The sequence below is a fragment of the Tribolium madens genome, unplaced genomic scaffold (genome assembly GCF_015345945.1).
Source record: "Tribolium madens isolate multiple individuals breed KSU strain unplaced genomic scaffold, Tmad_KSU_1.1 Scaffold_96;HRSCAF=242;Tcas5.2_LG5, whole genome shotgun sequence".
NCBI classification, from domain to species: Eukaryota; Metazoa; Arthropoda; class Insecta; order Coleoptera; family Tenebrionidae; genus Tribolium; species Tribolium madens.
Genome location: NW_025401068.1, coordinates 9,546,268 through 9,565,045, shown reverse-complemented (window position 1 = coordinate 9,565,045; position 18,778 = coordinate 9,546,268). Strand labels below are relative to the sequence as shown.

Genomic DNA, 18,778 nt, shown 5'->3' with positions numbered 1-18,778 from the left:
TACGATCACATTTTTTATATTACTTTACTGTATATTAGTTATTATTTTCTGGAGGCAAATAATTAAAAAAAAGGATTGGTTCCATACTTTATATTTACCTGTATCTAAGTATTTTATCAGTGAGCTTTACATTGTTGTAGAATGCGTTAAAATTGCAAATTAATTAAGTTAACTTGATTTTAAATTAGGAAGGGCAAATAAAAGGCATTAAAGAAACATTATTTATATAGGAAATATAAAAAAAGAATAAAGCAGTTCAATATTAATAAGTACAATAATTGTAATCGCAAAATTATGTTACATAATTTTTTTTAAGAAATCCACCACGTCGTTGTGACCCTTTTCAACAGCTAGATCTAGCGGCGTTTTACCATTGTAATTTTTAATTGCCAAATCAGCATTTTTCGTCACCAAATATTGCACAACATTGAAATATCCATAACATGCAGCATCATGAAGTGGAGTGTCGCCATCCTCATCGATGACATTAATATTGGCACCGTTTTCATACAAAAGTTCGACAATACTTAGATAACCTCTTGCTGCCGCTGCAAACAGGCTAGTATTTCCATGATTATTCGGTATGTCTATTTCGGCTTTTGACTGAATCAGTAAGTTGATGATATCTAAATGGCCACCAACTGAAGACAAATATATTGGTGTATAACCATCTACAGTTACTGCATTGACATTGGCTTTATTTTCAATTAGAATAGTAGCAAATTCGTATTCACCGTCGGAACAAGCGCAATGAAGAGCAGTGACCATATCTTTATTTTTGTGATTAACATCAGTTCCATTTTCAATCAAATATTTAATTACTGATTTATGTCGACAAGCTACCATGAGAGGAACTGCTCCGATAGTAGTTTCCAAAGAAATATTAGCACCTCTTTTATGTAACAACTTAACTAATTCTAAGTTGCCCGTATAACAAGCGTAGAATAAGGCACTTTGTCCGTGGTTATCTATCTGATTAACATCAGCATCATGGTCTAATAATAGATTGGCAATTTGCAAATCTTTATTTGAACAAATTGTCATTAGGGGAGTTATTCCTTTTTTATCTACACTATTTACCTCTGCTCCATGTTGTAAAAGACACTTTACGTAACCGCAACAATCAATTTTGCAAGCTTTATGAAGAGCATTTGTTTCACCAATTAGACAGTTTGGATCTAATCCATTTTCTAGAAGGTAGTTTAAAAGATCTTCGTTTTTAACTTCCGCGTTCATCACTGTTTCAATCAAATTCTCATTGTTGAAATTTAAGTTTTGGTTTCTCTTGACAAGCAAACTGACTAAATCCAGGTCATTAGAGGTTACTGCTTCGAGGAGAATTGTTTCGTCAACTACAACTTCTTGATTAAGTAACATTTTCACCAACTCAGAGAACTGTAAAATGCTTGCTGAATGTGACAAATTGTTAGCTAGAAGTATATTTAATCAGATTTTTTAATTAAACTTGTTGGAAATACTTACTGCTAGAGTATATTTCGTTTAGATTTGTTTCAGCTGAAGAATTTTTAATAAGTGTGTACAATTTCAAGCTTAGTTGTAAAGCCGTAACTCCATAAGCATTGCGTATGTTGACGTCGATGCCGAAATCGAGAAGAATTTCTACAATTTCTTTGTTGCCTTTCAGAACACTGAGATGTAAAACAGTGTTTCCTTCTTTAGTTTGGGTATTTATGTTACAGTTGTTTTTCAAAAGAAGAGACACTATTTGTTTGTGGTTATTTATGCACGCATACGACAGTGGAGAAGCACCATCATCAGTAGTTTTCTGTTTTATATCAGCGTTATTTTCTATCAAATATTGTACAATTTTGAAATTTCCTTCAATGCAAGCGAGGTGTAGTAACGTTGTTCCATTAGGTTTAACCGGAGAGTTAATATTAGCACCCAATAAACGTATTTTTTCTAGTTCCTCTTCTCGTAAATTTATCATCTCCTGAGATGCAATTGCTTTTAAAGCATAATCGATGGGTTTATTCCCGTAAATATCTGTAATATCTAGAACGGCCCCTTTTTTCAAAAGCAAGTCAACAACTTGCATTTTTCCTAGCGCGATTGCTATGTGCAGGGGAGTTTGCTTTTCATCAGTTTGTACATTTACATCAGCGCCACCATCAATTAGAAGTTCAATAATTTCGGCGTTTCTGTATTTACAAGCGTAATGTAGAGGTGTTGCGCCATTGTTGTTTTGAAGATTTGGGTTTGCATTTTTACTAATCAATTCTTTTATACAGTCTTGATAGTTGTAACTGACAAAGTATTGATCGAGAATATTTTCACAGTTTGTTATATTTTTGAATTCTTCAGGTGTTTGATCTCCATCAGATAGAATATGTAGGGGTGTAAGTCCTTCTGAATTAACCACGTTGACATCTGCACCGTAATTAGTCAGTAAAACCGTAGAAAAAATATCTCTTTTAACTGCAGCAACGTGAAGAGCGCTTATATTGTCTAAAAATTTAACATTAGGATTTGCTCCGTTATTTAATAATACTTCAACACAGCTATTACTAGCAATCAACGCCAAATGTAAAGGAAAAACTTTATCTATATTTTTTGTGTTTACATTGGCACCATTTTGTACAAGAATTGGTATACATTCCGGAAAATCGTCTCTTGCTGCTATACACAAGAGTTTAGAATTTTTCCCAACCTTAGCCCCATTTTCTAGCAGAAATTTTAGAACGTCCAGATGTTTATTTAGGACAGAATAGACCAAAGGTGTGTTTCCACTTAAATCTTCATCATTAACTTCCGCTCCGCTTTTTACTAATTCTTCAACTACGTCTACTTTTCCATAAATTGCAGCAAGATGCAGTGCTGTTAATCCGTCTGGACATTTTGCGTTGACTTTAGCTGAATTCTTGAGAAGAATTGTGAGAGTGGATAAATGTTTTGTTGCACAATATAGTGGATACACTCCTTGTGTATTAGGCTGGTTAACCGATGCTCCAGCATCGATTAATGCAATTGCTGCAGAAACATGTCCATTTCCAACAGCAACGTGTAAAGGATTTAAAATATTTTCAGCAATGTAAAGCTCAGCACCACATTTGTGCAAAACTTTGATTACTTCAGGACAGTTATTTTCAGCTGCAAGAATCATCGGAGTAAGTTTATCTCCGTTGTCTTCTAAACTAAATTCGTTTACTATACTCGGATCTGCTTCAATTAATTTCAAAGCAATGTCGAAGTTTTTATATGTAAGAGCTGTATGAAGAGGAGTAAACAATTTCTTTGATTTTATCTTTGGATTAGCTCCATGTTTTAATAAAATCTCTACTACCTCAACACTGCTCATTTCACTCGCATGGTGCAAAGTTGTGTATCCTAAAGTTTCACATTGGCGATTAATGTTTGGTTTGTATTTGAGAAGAAGCTTTACTAGATCTATTGAACCACAACCAACAGCCATTTGTAAAATTGAAAAGTCCTCATATACAAAATTTATATCAGCACCATTTTGAAGCAGCAATTCTGTCATATCCAACAATTGTAACATAGTCGACAACATAAGAGGAGAGTTTCCGTTTTCAGAAATTTCGTTTATATCTGTACCTGCTTCCAGTATTTTTTTACAACATTCTGATCTATTATAGAGGGTTGCGGCAAAAATTGGAGGCAGTTTATGACCATGAACATCTGAACCGTTTTGTAGAAGTAGATCTACCATTTCCAGATTACCAAACGAACATGCTGAAGAGAGAGGATTTCCTAAAAATGCACTTTGATTGTTTATTCCGTCTTTGTAGGATTGGAATTGTAACAACGTTGACGCGGCTTTCAAATTGTTGCATTCTGTTGCCTGTTGTAACATCGAGTTTCTTCCAAATTGATATTTGTACTCAATATACGGTATGTCATCTATATTGTCCAGTATCTTGTCGTAGAAAAACAGAACAGAGTAATGTAAGAGGGTTGGAATGTGATTGCAGTAATTTAATGTTTGAGAAATATTTATTTCGCAGTACTTCAAAATTACGTTTATTGCAGCAAGACAAAAAGTTTTATCAGCATATTGGAAAGCGTTCCATTCCAATAGATTATCATGATCCAAGGGGTTGCAATGATAGGTTAATAAAAATTCTAAAATTTTTAAGTAATTTTCATCCTCTTCAAAAACTTTGACAAGGGTTTCGGTCGATATTGTTACCGCATTTAGACTGTGAACTGGACTGGTGTCTATCTGATTATATAAATTGCTGAATATTTTACTTCCCATTTTTAACCCTGCTGAACTAGACAATATGTCAATTATTTTCGAAATATTTTTGTTTCTGTGACTTAAATATAAAAGATGGTCTTCATATAATTGTTGACACTCTTCCGATGTTCTTTCAATGACGTCTTGATGAGCTTCATTTTCTACCACTTGCACAACAGGATGTTTCCGACCCCAAGAACAAGCTACATGTAATGCGTTTCGACCGACTTTATCTTTACTGTTAATAATCTCGTCTTTATGATTTTCAAGCATATTTAGATTTCGGTGGAGCACAGCTAGATGAACAGAATTGTCGTTTGCGAGTAACAAGTCAAACATGTAGCGGATACCATTGTATTCGTCTTCAAACAAAATCAACACTAGATCTTTATGTTGTTTCCAATTTTTAGATAACCACGATGCTGACAAAAACTCCTCGTAGGTTTTGTGGGCAAAAATTACTTTCCTTTCAGTTGTTAACCCCACAATTAAGCCCAGACTATCTCCGTTCGTAAAAATTTCGTCTACAAGTTCATCACAGTTCAAGTCCACATTGTCAAATCTTGATTTTACGGCTGCGATTTCATATAGATTTATTTGCGTGGTTTTATAATGATTACGAATTTCCTCCATGAAGTAATTATCGGAATCTGCTTCAGCTCTTTCAAACATCGTGTCAAATTTTCCTTTGATAAAGTGTTTATACATGTCAGTTAGCGTAACGAACTGATAATCATCCATTTTATTCTCCAGTCTGCGTAAGTAGATTTCAGTCAACATGTGGATATGAAGCGGACTTCCTGCATAATCAAGGTAGCTGCTGTTGAAAGAAGTGGAAATGTCTTCGTTTATTTTGTTGGTGAAAGCATCAACTGATTCTTCATTTTGGATTTTGTTCTTTAAATGCCATCTAATGTAATCAAATTGATCTTCTGAAGTAAACGGAATGAGTGTTAAAGCGAACGAATTGAATGACCACTCTAGAAATTTTTTTAAGCTGGTTCTGGCTGCTAGCCACTGAATATAACCTTCATGATTCAAAGATTTAACTGCTTCAATCGCACCGTTGAGAGCTTCTTTAGGGACTTCATCAAAACCGTCCCAGAAAAAAACTAGCTGCTTCTTGGACTCAAAAACATTGATGATATTTTTAACAAGTTGAGACTTCTTTTCAGAGGACAATAAGTAGTTAATCACTTCGCTGATGCTCCGTTTTTCTTTGAAAAAATTTATGTGAAGATTTAGTTTAACTGTAATCACCCAAGTATTGTTAGAGGATGAATACTTGAGATAATTTGTTGTGATCGATTTTCCCATACCCGGGTCGGTGCAAATAATATTAAGCCGATTTTTGAAGTATCCAAGAACTTGCAAATCGTCTACAAAAGCATCGACGTTTAGGAATTTTAAATCGATTTGATAATTCTGTAAATCTCTGATATCTCCTTGACTATGTATCCATTCTATTCTATCCGTGTCAATGAAGCGTACAAAATGACAATTTTTATCGTTATTTAAGCAGCAAATACTTTCACGTTCTTCTATACTGCAATCATTTTTAGTCAAAATACAGAATCTATTATTCAGGCTTGTGGTCTTTTCCAGTTTTTGTAAATAAGATAAACTAAATTGTGTGTAGGTGTTTAGATAACCACGTTGTTTCAGAATGAGGTATTGCTTGATGTCGATTGTGTTGATGTTGAAGATGTTTTGTAGATTATAATTATCATCAACGGAGATTATAAATAAGTCGTTTTCAAGTGCGGTAATCACTTTAGAATTAAGCAAAATTTTTGATACTTTTCTTGTAATGTAATATTCTGGCAAATCCTTCTTGCAGTCGTCTCCAATTAGTAAAGTGTCATCTAACATAGAGACAAACTCATTTGATGTAAATGCTTTCAATAAATGCTCATCATTTTCAAGGAATTGTTTAAGAGATGTGTTAGGTCGTCCTTGTAGTGACACAGTCATTGTATCGAACAACGTTTTAGAAAGGCAGCAGTGGGTTTTCAAATCTGAAAAATCTTTGAAAACTTTCCATCCCGAAGTATCTATCTCATTCGTATTACTTATTAACACAATTTTATTTTTGCCGGTTTCACTTTTAATTAACTTTAAAACAACACTAACATCGTTTTGGTCAATAGTATATTTGTCAGGTTTAATCACTAAAGGCACACGTCCTGCGTGCCAGTTCATAATGTACATTTTCTTTAATGTTATCTCATTATAATTCTCACTGAAAGCCGATAAAGGGAATGTTTTTAAAAATTTTCTCTCATAAAAACCAGGAAGTGGATCCTCCCAGTCGTAATCGAAAGGTACAAGTTCTTGCAATACGATTTCCCAAATCCTGTCCAATCCTTGGTTGGAAATATTATCAAAAAGGATTAGATCAAATGTGGCAAAAATACCAAAAGCTTCCAGTGCTTCTTTGGTGGGAATATTTTTCAGTCTTTCAGTGTTGGGTTCTGGAATGTGAGGTGCTAAGATAAGTTCTGCAATTTTTAATTTGACATCTTGTTTCGTCACTTTTAAATTGCCGTATTCTCGGCTACACCAGTGGTTAAAGAAGTTCAAATAATTAAGTAAAATGTTGGAGTTACAGTTTTTAAATTTTTTCATCATAAATGCACGGATTGAACTTTCAACTTCTTTGGTATTTTTTTGTTTAGTAAAAAAATAAAATTGCTTGAAAAATTCTTCATCGGTTGAATTTTCTTTTTGCGACTTGAATATAAAAATTTCTCCCAAATCACTTATATTCAGCAGGTCTTTGACAAAGCACGCTTCAATTTTCTTGATCAAAACATCAGATTCAATTTTTTTGTCATTGGCCACTGGTTCCAGTTTGTTCCAATTTTCGTTAAAATCTTCAGATTTTTCAAGAGAAGAATTACTAAACAAAATGAAGTGAAAATTTTTGAAGGTTGTTCTACCGAGAGAAGATTTTGAGTGTTTGGTTTTGACTGTTCGGAATTCTTTGCTGTACTTGTTTAAACTAAACTTTTTATTATTGGTGATTAATGTAATTTGTGCAATGGTTCGCTTAATATGCTTTAACTGAAGGGCAAATACATGTTCTTCTCCATTTTTAAATTCTATTTCAATTATGACATCGTCAAAATCGCCGTAATCTCTGTTGTTTGTTGATAATTTAAAGTCGATTACGTTTTCATTGAATGCGAAGATAAGGGCGTAATAGGCTGGTATTAGGTATTCGTAATCTTTTCCAACGTCGATGGCTTCATCACGTATAGAAAATTTCTGAAAATATTTGATCATTATAGTTACAAAAAAAAACAAAGAAAATCTTTTATATTGCACACAAGATGAAAAAGAAATATTTGTCAGTTCTCCAAATATTTTTCAGACCAGACTAAGGTGAAAACTACTAAAAGATTTTGTAGTGTTGTGTCTTAAGCACACTCGCATTTTTTTCGTAACATTATGATTCATGTGTTCTAATCTCGAAAATATGCCATAAACTTATTTCTTTCTACTCTGTATTCGTATGTATAATTTCAAAATTGATGTTTTCTGTTAACCGATAAATTTTAAAACACACAAATAAATAAATCATGTAGTTTTTTTATTTTTTTAACATAAATTTAGAAAATAGTAGTTTTGATTAGTATATTTTTATAATTATTATTATTAGTATGTACCTATTATATATTTTTTGTAGCCCTGATGAAACTGAAATTTAAATATCGAAACTGCCGACTTAAAAAAATAACAATTATTGTAAAATATTTTGAGTTTCATGTATTTATCAGATAATTTTAGATAAATAAATAATATTACATCCTTATCAAAAATAAAAATAGTAATTGCTTTTATCGAAATTTAAAAAAATAATGAGATCATTTTTCTTAGGAAGTTAATCTCTATGTGAAATCAAGCCCAGTATTACAAGAAAAGCCGGCTATAAGTATGAATTTAGAGATTTACGCCATCTTTATTCTCCAGTTTTAATCAAAAACTTAAAAAGTAACGGAAACTTTTTTACATTAGCACTTACTTCGTTATCCATAGTTAATGTTAAAATGTAGATTTAACACACTTTAAAAAAACTGAATAATTCATTTCATTGTCCATTACTTTACAATTTTTAACTGTGACTGAATCTGTATTTCGTACCTCAGTTTATCTGTATTTTATTATCTTTGTCACAGTTATCAGTTGTTACTCATTGGGAATGATAGTGTACTGTATAGTACTTTCGGAATTTCACAGTAATTACGTTATCACACTTATCAAGCATTTTGGGAAATGTGTAATTTGTGATAATTTGGACTCAAAAAACATTATTAGTTGATTAAATTACAAAAATATCACTTGAGTAAAGCGTATTTTTTAAAAAGATGTCCTGAATAAGAGTAATAAGACACACTGCTATTCCGAGTTTTTAGTGGCAGGCTATTGTTTGATTTATTTACGAGTATGTCTTATTTGAAAATTTTGTCGGTATAATTTTGTATCGTTCAGTTAAATTGGTCGTGGTCGTCCACTGATCAATCCACACTTTACGACAAATTAAAATTTTTGCACTGTCTCTCTAGAATAAACGATAAAAGGTTATTTTTTTCAAATGGTGTTAAACTTGACGCAAGTAGCTTTTGGAGGGTGTTTTTTGTCTAGCAACATGCGTAAGAACGTCGGTTAACCCGTCCGCAAAATTTTAACGGCTTAGGTCCTAGGTTGTTATTGTTGCCATAATAAGCATGGAGACAAAAAATGTGTTATTAAATAGCAATTATATAAAAAAAAACAAATGGTGTTTATTAGCAACATTTTCAAGATGTTTATTTGTAAGTTAAGGTCACTAAACAAATTAAAATAAATTTGAGCAAGTTGGAAACCACGTTACACCGTTGCGTGTTTGATACAAATTTAGAAAATTTGTTGCCAGCTCAATAAAAATACGCAAGTCCCAAAGTTGCTAAAGCTCAGATCTGTTAAAATTACCAGCATTGCCTGCTTGAAGCTCGGAAACATGCAACACATAATGATGTATAGGAAAGTCGTTATAAACCCCCTGTTGATGTGAAGAAGCATCAGCGACATGAAATCAGAGCATTATATTTTCCAAATGAGATCAGTAAGTCGAAAAGTTATTATCACATTAGTGTATGGGAGTTTCTTTTGCGTTTTATTTTTTAACGATTCAGTGGATTCGAGGCGCCATTGTGGCGTTTTGCCGTCACCACCATAAATTACGAGAACTAACAAACGTAGTACATACTTCCAATGAATTGAATTTTATACGAAAATACTTTGTGTTTTGTGTTCCAGATTTCTTTTGTAGTCTTTGTTGCAGTTTTATCTACGTTTATTATTATTAATACATATGTTTGCTAGTTGCTACAAGTCTTAAATGGTTCTGAAAAATCATAATTATCAAATCGATAAAAAGTAATTTTCATGTTAAAAAGGTTGATTATTCTAAAAAGTTCCACTCTATATAGATGCCAGGGGCAATTTGTATTCATAATAATTAGCAACTGTAACTCATTTAGTCGAATGAAAGAAAAATTATTATTATCTTTGAGTGCTTAATTTGTTTACTTGCACCTTTGAAAACTGTTTTATCTTAAACCTTACAAAACTTTGAATAATCAAGGTTTTTTAAAGAAACTTTTTATTTATGTAATGAAATGATTGTTTAACTATAAATTAATTGTTTTAAGGTTCTCTACAGTTTAATTATAAAATAATTTAATTTACAAGTCGCATTAGGTAAATAAAATCATAAAAAAATACTTTAAAGCTAATTAAGAATAGAAACTCAAGGGAATCTTTAGAAAAGAGTTTATTTAGTTAAAATTTTTCTGTGTGAGAACTTTAGAAAATGATGTCGTTATCGTTGCAACATCTCTTTATGAAACTTCAAGTTGGATTTTTTCCTACAATTTAAATCAGAAGAGAACCAACAGTTAATTTATTGTTTTGTTACAAAATCTGAAGTAAGAATTTATAAAAATATTTGCAAATAGCATGTCAAATCTTTTTAATTTTCCACGCGTGCTTGAGGAGATATAAAAAAATTGATATTGAAGGTGAAAGACCTTTTTTTTGTTAAAAATTTTAACAATATATGTTTGAATTTAATGCTAGCAAGTACTCGTATGTTGGAGTTTATTGATTTTTACATTTATCATCTTTACGGTATCAAATTTTAATCTGTTTGAACTGTGCTGAAATCGAAAAGAAGATACCAATGCAGTGACAAATATGCAGGAAATGCTTACCAATGATTACGTTTTACAAGAATCCATTCATGTCGAGTTTTGTGCTCACTTGTTCTACAAATCGGTGAATAAATGAACGTTTACAATGGCAAAATGAAAATTGCTTGTTCTGTTACACATATCTTTATAATTCAACGCAGACTATGAAGTTTAATGACAATAATTAATAGCATTTTTGTTAATCTTATTAGTATCGCTTTTTAAAATTTGTACGACTTTTTACATAAAAAAATATTGTAGTGGTGCTTTTATTTTAAAACCTATAGCGGTCTTATTTGAGAAACCGTGAAATGAAATAAAATAAGTGCACCTAAGTATTTGATGAAAAAAGTTGTGTGCCAGTGAAGTCGTGCTTGACCTGTCCTTCTAACTTTATCAACACGTAACAAAGCAACTTGTCAAATATAAACTTTCAGTCATGGATTACTAGATAGAATCATCAAAAATGTTTTTCCAGGAGAATAGGTTTTTTAATTACTACTTGAAGTTTTGCTTGACGTAAGTTTTAATTGAAAATCTAAATGTAGAGATTGTACAGTTTGCTTTAAAACTTTTGAGGAAATATTAAACCTTGGTTATTAAAATGATTGCGTGGTAAACACACTTCTTATCACAAGGATACATACTATCAACTGGGTTAAATAATGTAGTTGCACTTTTGTTTTCTTTGTGAAATAACAAAGGATTTTATTGAACGAAATAGTCGAAAGAGAATATGACAGGATGTCTTCTTCATGTGACTTGGTTATGTGTATAATAAACGTAAAAAACAATAATGCACTTAATTGGAAAAAGAAAGGACAAAGTTGGAAACAAAAGTGAGGGTGGGAAATTTCTACATTACCCTGGCGCACATTCCACCTGTTACGGGTTTGTGGATCGATAAGTGTACGCTCGACCAAACATTATATTATTTGCATCCCTAAAGGAGTTTTTTATGAATATGACAAAGAGGGGCAATTGTAATTTGTAGTTTTCACATAAGTGTGAATTTAAAATATTTAGGTAAGCTCTATAATTAACATTGCAATTGATTACAAAATTTTGCAAACTTTGTCCTATTGCAGCTTTTAGCCCAGTCGTAAAATCAATAACAGCTACTTGACTTATTTAGAACACCTTGCTTTTGTAGACTTGTAGTCATTAGTGAGTAGACTACACTCTAGACGTGATAATGATGTTAATTATTCTAAGCTTGAATCGAGAGAGTACTTAAGATAAAAACATTATTTTATTTTACTCACTATCTATACTGTTCATTAGTAAACGCAAACTCATTTGAAAGCACGTTAGCAAACTCAACATCTATGAATTAAAAATTGGATCTAAAGTTAGTTAGTTACCTGATGTTCTGCAACAGGTTACTTTTCAAGAGAAGTGGCCAATGTTGAATTTATAAGGCTAAGCGAATTATAATTTTGTCATGCTTAAACTTATCCATATAATTTTATGCAAAATTTTCAAAGTTAATTGTAAAATTAGGCTGCTGAATAAACTTTATCGATTTACTAATAAATAAGCAAACGAAGTATATACCCTTATTATACAAAGTGTTTTCTATTTATTTATTTTTTTTCAATAAAACTGGGAGGTGTTTTGCAATCGTTAGCGTGAGTGCCAGAGATATTGGTTTTGTTTCAGTGACAACTTCTGAATAAGATTGATGGATTGCATCATGAGTTAACTAAAATATTACGTTTTTCTTTATTTAAAAACGAAATTACTCTGAAGTTTATATATTTTAGAGTTTTGCAACTGATTTTAAGACTAAATTCAGAAGGGGGTACTACTTTTAAACTTAGAATTTAAACTCGTGCTATTAAAATATCATCTAATATCATGTTTCCCTATTTTAATTTTCTTTGCACTGAATTATTAGATCTTTTAAAAGTTTGGAATAAGAGAGTTTGTCTTTTAGGCAATATCTAAAACTGTAAACCTTAAGTGCTAAAGAGGTTGTAGTTCTCTACTCCTCGCCTTTAGTAGTACATCAGTATTTAGAATCCACTATTGCCTAATTAGATGTTTTTTTATCTAGCAGTTTTAATGAATGTATCACAAGGGAATATTAGCGAAAAGCGTAAATTATTAAGTTTTCAATGGATTAATGTACCTAATAGGATAGAAATAGATTTTTCATTTAATTTGATTTGTAAGTTTTGACTTTTTTTTGTTGCAATATGTATTTATTTAATAGCTACATGGGGTTAAGTCGTTTTGTAAAAAAATAGAATGTTTTAATGCATAACGGCAAGAGCATATTTTTAATTTGTTTTTAAACTTACAAGATGGTAAAATCTTTTTTTAAATACATTTTGTTACTGTGTACCTGCACTCGCCTTTATCACGATGAAATTTAATATTGGCGTGGAATGTAACATATAGGGATTAGTTCCCAGAAAAAAAGGTAAGTGGCTATTTTTCTGGAGTGGATAATGGACACACATCCTGTGAGATCTTTGTATCACTTTTTTATATTCTGTAATAATTGAAGTTCGCTATCGATTATTAAACTGGTTTGTTCTGTGTCTTATTACTCACATTTAATAACTGATGTTAGTTTTGCAGAGTGTTGCAATGAAGACGTTTGTTGTTTGAGTGAATAAAAATCAGAAATATTTAAGTTTAACTTCTGAAAGTTATATAACAATAAAAAATTAAGTCCAGTGCGGGTATCCATTTTTTGATAAAACATTTTTCTATTATGTTTGGGCACTCTGAAATGTTCAACTTTACTCATTAGCATTAAATCAAATTGCTATTTATTTATTCTCTGGATTAAAGCACTTGTTTAAATTATTCTCAAAGGCAATGAAAAAAAAAAGTAACTAAATTAACTCATGCCTTTGTGACCTTTTGTCGCAATTGTTTTGTTTACACGTGTGGTTGCTTTCTGTAATTTCGTACATATTTTTCAAAGAGTAAATTGTATGGTCATTTCTATCAATACTTACATAGGTTTACATTATGTCACAACTAGTTAATCACATGGTAAAGTAAATTGTTTGTCTTAGCAATTTTTCAACTAGGAGGAAGCTTTTGTACATATCTTCGTAAATTTTAGCTCGGTTATCGAGTTAAATGTGACAGTAACTCGAAACGGAGCACCCTAAATCCACAGGGCACCCGTGCGAATTGAATACAAAATTTTAATCCCCGAAAACAGGATCCAACATATTTTAGATAACACCACTCCAATTTGGAAACACAGCCGATGGTGCAAACTTGACTCCTAATAAAATTTAACGACCTGTAAAAACCAAGCCGAAATGGATGAAATATGTTAGCGATGCATTCGAGCCTGTTAAATAAGACAGGCCTATGTAAAATGCAGTTGCAGTCACGTGACGATATTAACATTGAACCTTGACCCAATCGTAGGGTCAGCAAAAGTGCGCGCGTCGTGAATAACTACATGCGCCGCGACGGCAACATCAAGCTTTTTACCGTTGACTCAGTTAACTGTTGCTGCAGGCGTCGCGCAAGTTCTTGTCGGGCGCAAGAAGTTCGCGCCGTTGTTTTTAAAATCTTCTATTCAACATGTCACATTTTACAAAATTGAATTTTTGAAAATTGTGAGTTTTCAACATTATGAGTGTGAGTGTGTGGTGATCTTTTTAGTTTTTACCCGAAAAATATAAGAAACCATTGCCAAACCAATTGCTATTGTGTATTTTTGTTGTAACAGTGAGGTGATTTTTTAATTATGTGAATTATGTTTTGAAACAGCGATCGATAATTGTTATTTCAGTGAAATAAATAATAAATGAATTAGGGTTTGCTAACAGTGAGTATGCAGCATCAGCCACTAAAGTTAGTGATTTGAATTAAATTTATAAAATTATTAAATGCTACAAAGTTTAAAAAAAGATTAAAACTTTATTTTTGTTTATCTTTTCGCAGATAGTGTGATAAACATACTTCAAAGCGGGTATTTGTTTAATAACACTAATAAAAAATATTTTAGAAATAAATGTACTGTTTACAGTAACTTCTATGATTTTTAGTTTATTTTTATATTGTAGATTGCTAATAGATGTTTATCAGTCAATGAAATCACTATTTTTCCTAATGGTTTATAAATTACAAATAAGAAGAGTAGAGATGTTGGGTTACCTACAATACAACAACAAGCGTTTGTTTACGTTGTTATACACTACATCAGTGCTCTAAACATATGTAATACAGAGATAAATCAATATAATGTTTTTTCAGAAATTATAGTAATTGAATATTAGCAAAATAACTTTAATTAAAAAACAATTTTTTACCCATTTAATAATTATAGTGCATGAACATTATGAAAATATCTAACTCAATGAAGTTAGCTTATTGATTCAATTAGTGGAGCAAATTAATTTTCAATGTTAGATATTTAAAAATAACTAGCACTAATACAGAGTCTACTGACAAACATTTAATCCAAAAGTAGTATTTTTGTGAACCTCTAATCTTTAAAACACTATTTCAAAAGGTGCTAAAAAGTATAAAAAAATCCATGTTGTTATGTTTAATGTGTTCACCTAAATTTACTAGACTTTTTTCTGGTTATTCAAAACAGAAAAAGGTAATAATATTTGACAAGGGATTTATTATTATTTTGTAACTTTACAATCTATAAAAATTTCACTTGTATGCACATTTTTTGTTTTGTACACATTATTTATGCGTTGATGAAATCCTTCATTTGCATGATTTGGTCGTAGTATTCTTTATTTAAATTTGAAGCTTTTTGTTTTTTTACAAATCGATAACTGTTGGTAGGAAATCTGTTTCGCGTTACTATCTAATGAACGCAGAATATACCTTTTTAAGCGTTATCTTCTTTAAAATTTATACTCAAAGTTGATATCCTATGCAAATAACCTCTTAGTTGTTACGGATATTCGTACTTGCTTTAGCTGCAGGAATTATGAAGGATTTCCGACATTATCCGTTTAACTATTTGTACAAACCTTCATAGAGTTAAAGTTCTGTCTTGTGAGTTTATTGTAGAAACTATTAAAGAGGTCTTTAATTAACGCTAATTGGTTTTAGTTAGTTTGTTGACTTACTGAAATGACTAAACGATTATGTATTTCCAATCGCTAATTTTTACAATTTTAAGATTGTTTTAATATTAGATTTACATTTCAAAATTTTTGTAAATGTGGTTTTTAACAGTGGTTTATTTATTCAAATGTGGTATTGATTATTTGCAACTCAAACCAATTTTGAATAATATAATATAACGCATATTGATAACATTTTGAAATTTTGAAAGATTAGTACTTGTTTTAAAATTGTAATTTTATTGGAATTTTCATGTAATTAAAAACATGAATACAACATGGAAACTGCGACTACTAATAATTTTGTGAAATAAGTTATATTCTCGATGTGATCGTAAAATATGATTGATAGCAAATGTTGATATTTTTATCACTGGTCTCATTTTAAGTGTTTCAAAATCTGAACACGTTTACCTTTACTTCTAAAGTGATTTATATACATGGTGACTGAAAAACCTTCTATGCCTTCTTGCTTATTTTAAATCCAATTTAACAATATCACACGTTAAACCCTATCATTTTAAAAATATTTCAACTTTAACCTGGTTTCTTAATACTCGTACTTTATTTTCAAATGGTATCAAATATTTGCTTTATTCCTTCTTATACAGGGTGATTTAAAAGTGTCGGACCAACTCTAAAATAATAATAAAACTCTTTCAGCTAAGCATAAAAATGAATGCAGATTTTTTGAAGGCTTGGTTTCTGAGAAAATACAGAACTGACAATTTTTATAGCTCTTTTGTTTCCGATGTCGGATTTAATTTATTGTTGAATTTGCTAGTTTGTTAAATATTTTGTACATCATAAGACACAAATTAGTGATTTTTTTCAACATGCATCTATTTGTTTGAAAGATCTGCCATTTCTGCTATCTAAATTCAAAAATACAGGATGTCCGGAAAGTCGCGCAGCTCCTTAAAAGGGAGTAAATTGGAGAGTCCCCCGGAGTACTAAAAAAATGTTTAAAAATTCTATCTGTCAAAAAAATTGAAAAAACGGAAAAAACGCTTTTTTTTAAACTTTGATCAGCATGTAAAATTTGATCATATCGTGTAATACATCGTTGTAATCAGGAACAAAAAGACTTTTCAAAAAACAGAAATCAAATATGGCGTCCGTAAAAAAATCCAAAGTTGAGTGTTGTAACTCTGATATCGAGAGCACCTTGGAAAATACGATGACAGATTTACATTCCTTATAAAAAAGTGCCTTGAGAACGTCCTAGTTAAAAAAGTCTAGGTCTCTTAGTTTTCGCTTGAAAAATAAAAACGAAAATTACAAATTTCCGTTTTTTTCCAAAAAATCAAAAACTAAAAATGACACATTAAATTTTCTTTTAGATTATTGTTCAGCCTAAGTATACGCAACTTTGCCCTAATTTAACCGACCTCGTATTTATTATAATAACTGAGATCTCCATGGTGGAGCTCGAAAAACGAACACCCTGTATGTTTTTTTCATAATTATTTAGTAAAGGTACAAAAATTTTGCCAATAAAAGCCACAAATAACACTAAACATTGTTCCAATTTAGGATACAGTGACTTTGTTTCCTATTCTAGTAGACCCTAGCAAAAAAAAAAAATTCCAACAAAAATAAATACTTCTAATGCTATGACAATTTATCATATTCAATTATTTATTCAATTTTGTATGGCTGCTATTTTTTTTTGTAATATTCAGATTTAATACAATGTAATGTTTGTTTTTTTACATACTATCATTATTAAGTTTATTGCATAACAAATTTGGCCAATCCAAACTAATGAAATGCAACAGTTTATGTTGTTTTGTACGCAGCTTGGAACATATCCGAGCAATTTCGTAATGAGCAATTATTATACTGTTTTTCTGGCATCAATTCATTAAAATAAACGATAGTCATGTGGTAATAGGACCTAATAACTATTTTTTTAAGCAACTTTGGTCACTTACGACACATTAAAAAGCATCCGTAAAAGTTTATCACTCTATAAAAAGTTAATAGACCATGAGGATGTTAAGTTTTCTAATTTTAACGTTAGCAAGGAGATTGTTATCGTTTACAGTAGGATAAATTTTCAGATTTAGAACAAATAATTTATTTGCACGTTTAACGAGCAGTAATCACTACTATAGGCACATCTGTGATTTAAAATTGTGTGTTTGTCTAGAAAAAATGTTGAATTATGACAATGTCAATCAGAGATCGATTTTTTGTGGTAATCATGGTACAAACTTACATACAAGAATTAATTTATTTTAGCAGGCATAAACATAAATTATATACAATATACACACCCCACAACAATTATCGCATCACATACATAAACATGTAAAATTCGAACATCAACTTAATTTTTTTGTGTTATTTTTCCAGAATGAATCAACATTAAGATTAAGACCCTTATTCTCAAATTTTTCATTCATGAACGATTTCGTTAATGATCGAATGAGTTTCTTAGAATGTTGTAACGATATGTTTGAATTTCGTATTCCGTAACCTTATTGTTAAGGGAACGATCTTTCACATTTTCTCAACGTTTTTAATTCGCTAGTATTTATTCAAAAACGTCATTAATGTCACAATGTAAGTTTATTAAAGTTTAAAAAGGGCTTGCATCGACAAAAAGAGGAAAAAACCTAAAACAACGATTCAACATTTTGAACCACATTTGAATTTGTTGGAGAATGACTCCCAGTTAAAAAAAAATTGTTGTTACACTCGTGGTTTAATAATCCACTCGGTGAAATAATGCGTCCGATTTACACTCAAACTAGATAAATACAACATTTTATTCTTTGTGCCGTTTAAAAGTAAGCAAAACGAGTAAGTGCTGCAAACGTTTAAATGACGGGGAAAACGATTTACAATTGCTAGTATATACGAAGATCAACGCTATTTGAAGTGAAAATAAACATCTGAAATTAGCAAAAATTTGTTCCCGGTGAACTCGATAATGTCGCCAATTTACAAACAGTTTAATTTTTTTATAACTCTGTATTTAAATTATAACAAAGAAAGTAATGTGTTTCAACTTTATAATTGTAATAATACTTAATAGATTAACTTGACTTATGTCTAAATATACTTTAAAGTTAATATTGCTAAAAGGATAAGCTGGAATGCTCACTGTTAAGGCAAATTCTAAAGTCTTTCACTTTTGTATCTTTTGTTAAAAATAATATAGGTGCTCTAGGAATTTTTGGTAGCACTTCAATTAATTTTACAATTGCTCAGTTTTTCCAATAGTAACTATTAGGTAA

At 30.8% G+C, this 18,778-nt stretch overlaps 1 protein-coding gene across 1 annotated transcript; it reads right to left on the bottom strand.

Annotated features, from left to right (window-relative positions):
- Positions 1-75: 75 nt before the first annotated feature.
- Positions 76-8,358, bottom strand: LOC123013350. The gene is made up of 3 exons (XM_044411813.1): positions 8,250-8,358; positions 1,483-7,492; positions 76-1,430 (listed from the first exon to the last, which is right to left on the bottom strand). The coding sequence occupies exons 1-3, from the start codon at positions 8,259-8,261 to the stop codon at positions 298-300; spliced, it is 7,155 nt and encodes a 2,384-aa protein (XP_044267748.1). The 5' UTR covers positions 8,262-8,358; the 3' UTR covers positions 76-297.
- Positions 8,359-18,778: the final 10,420 nt, after the last annotated feature.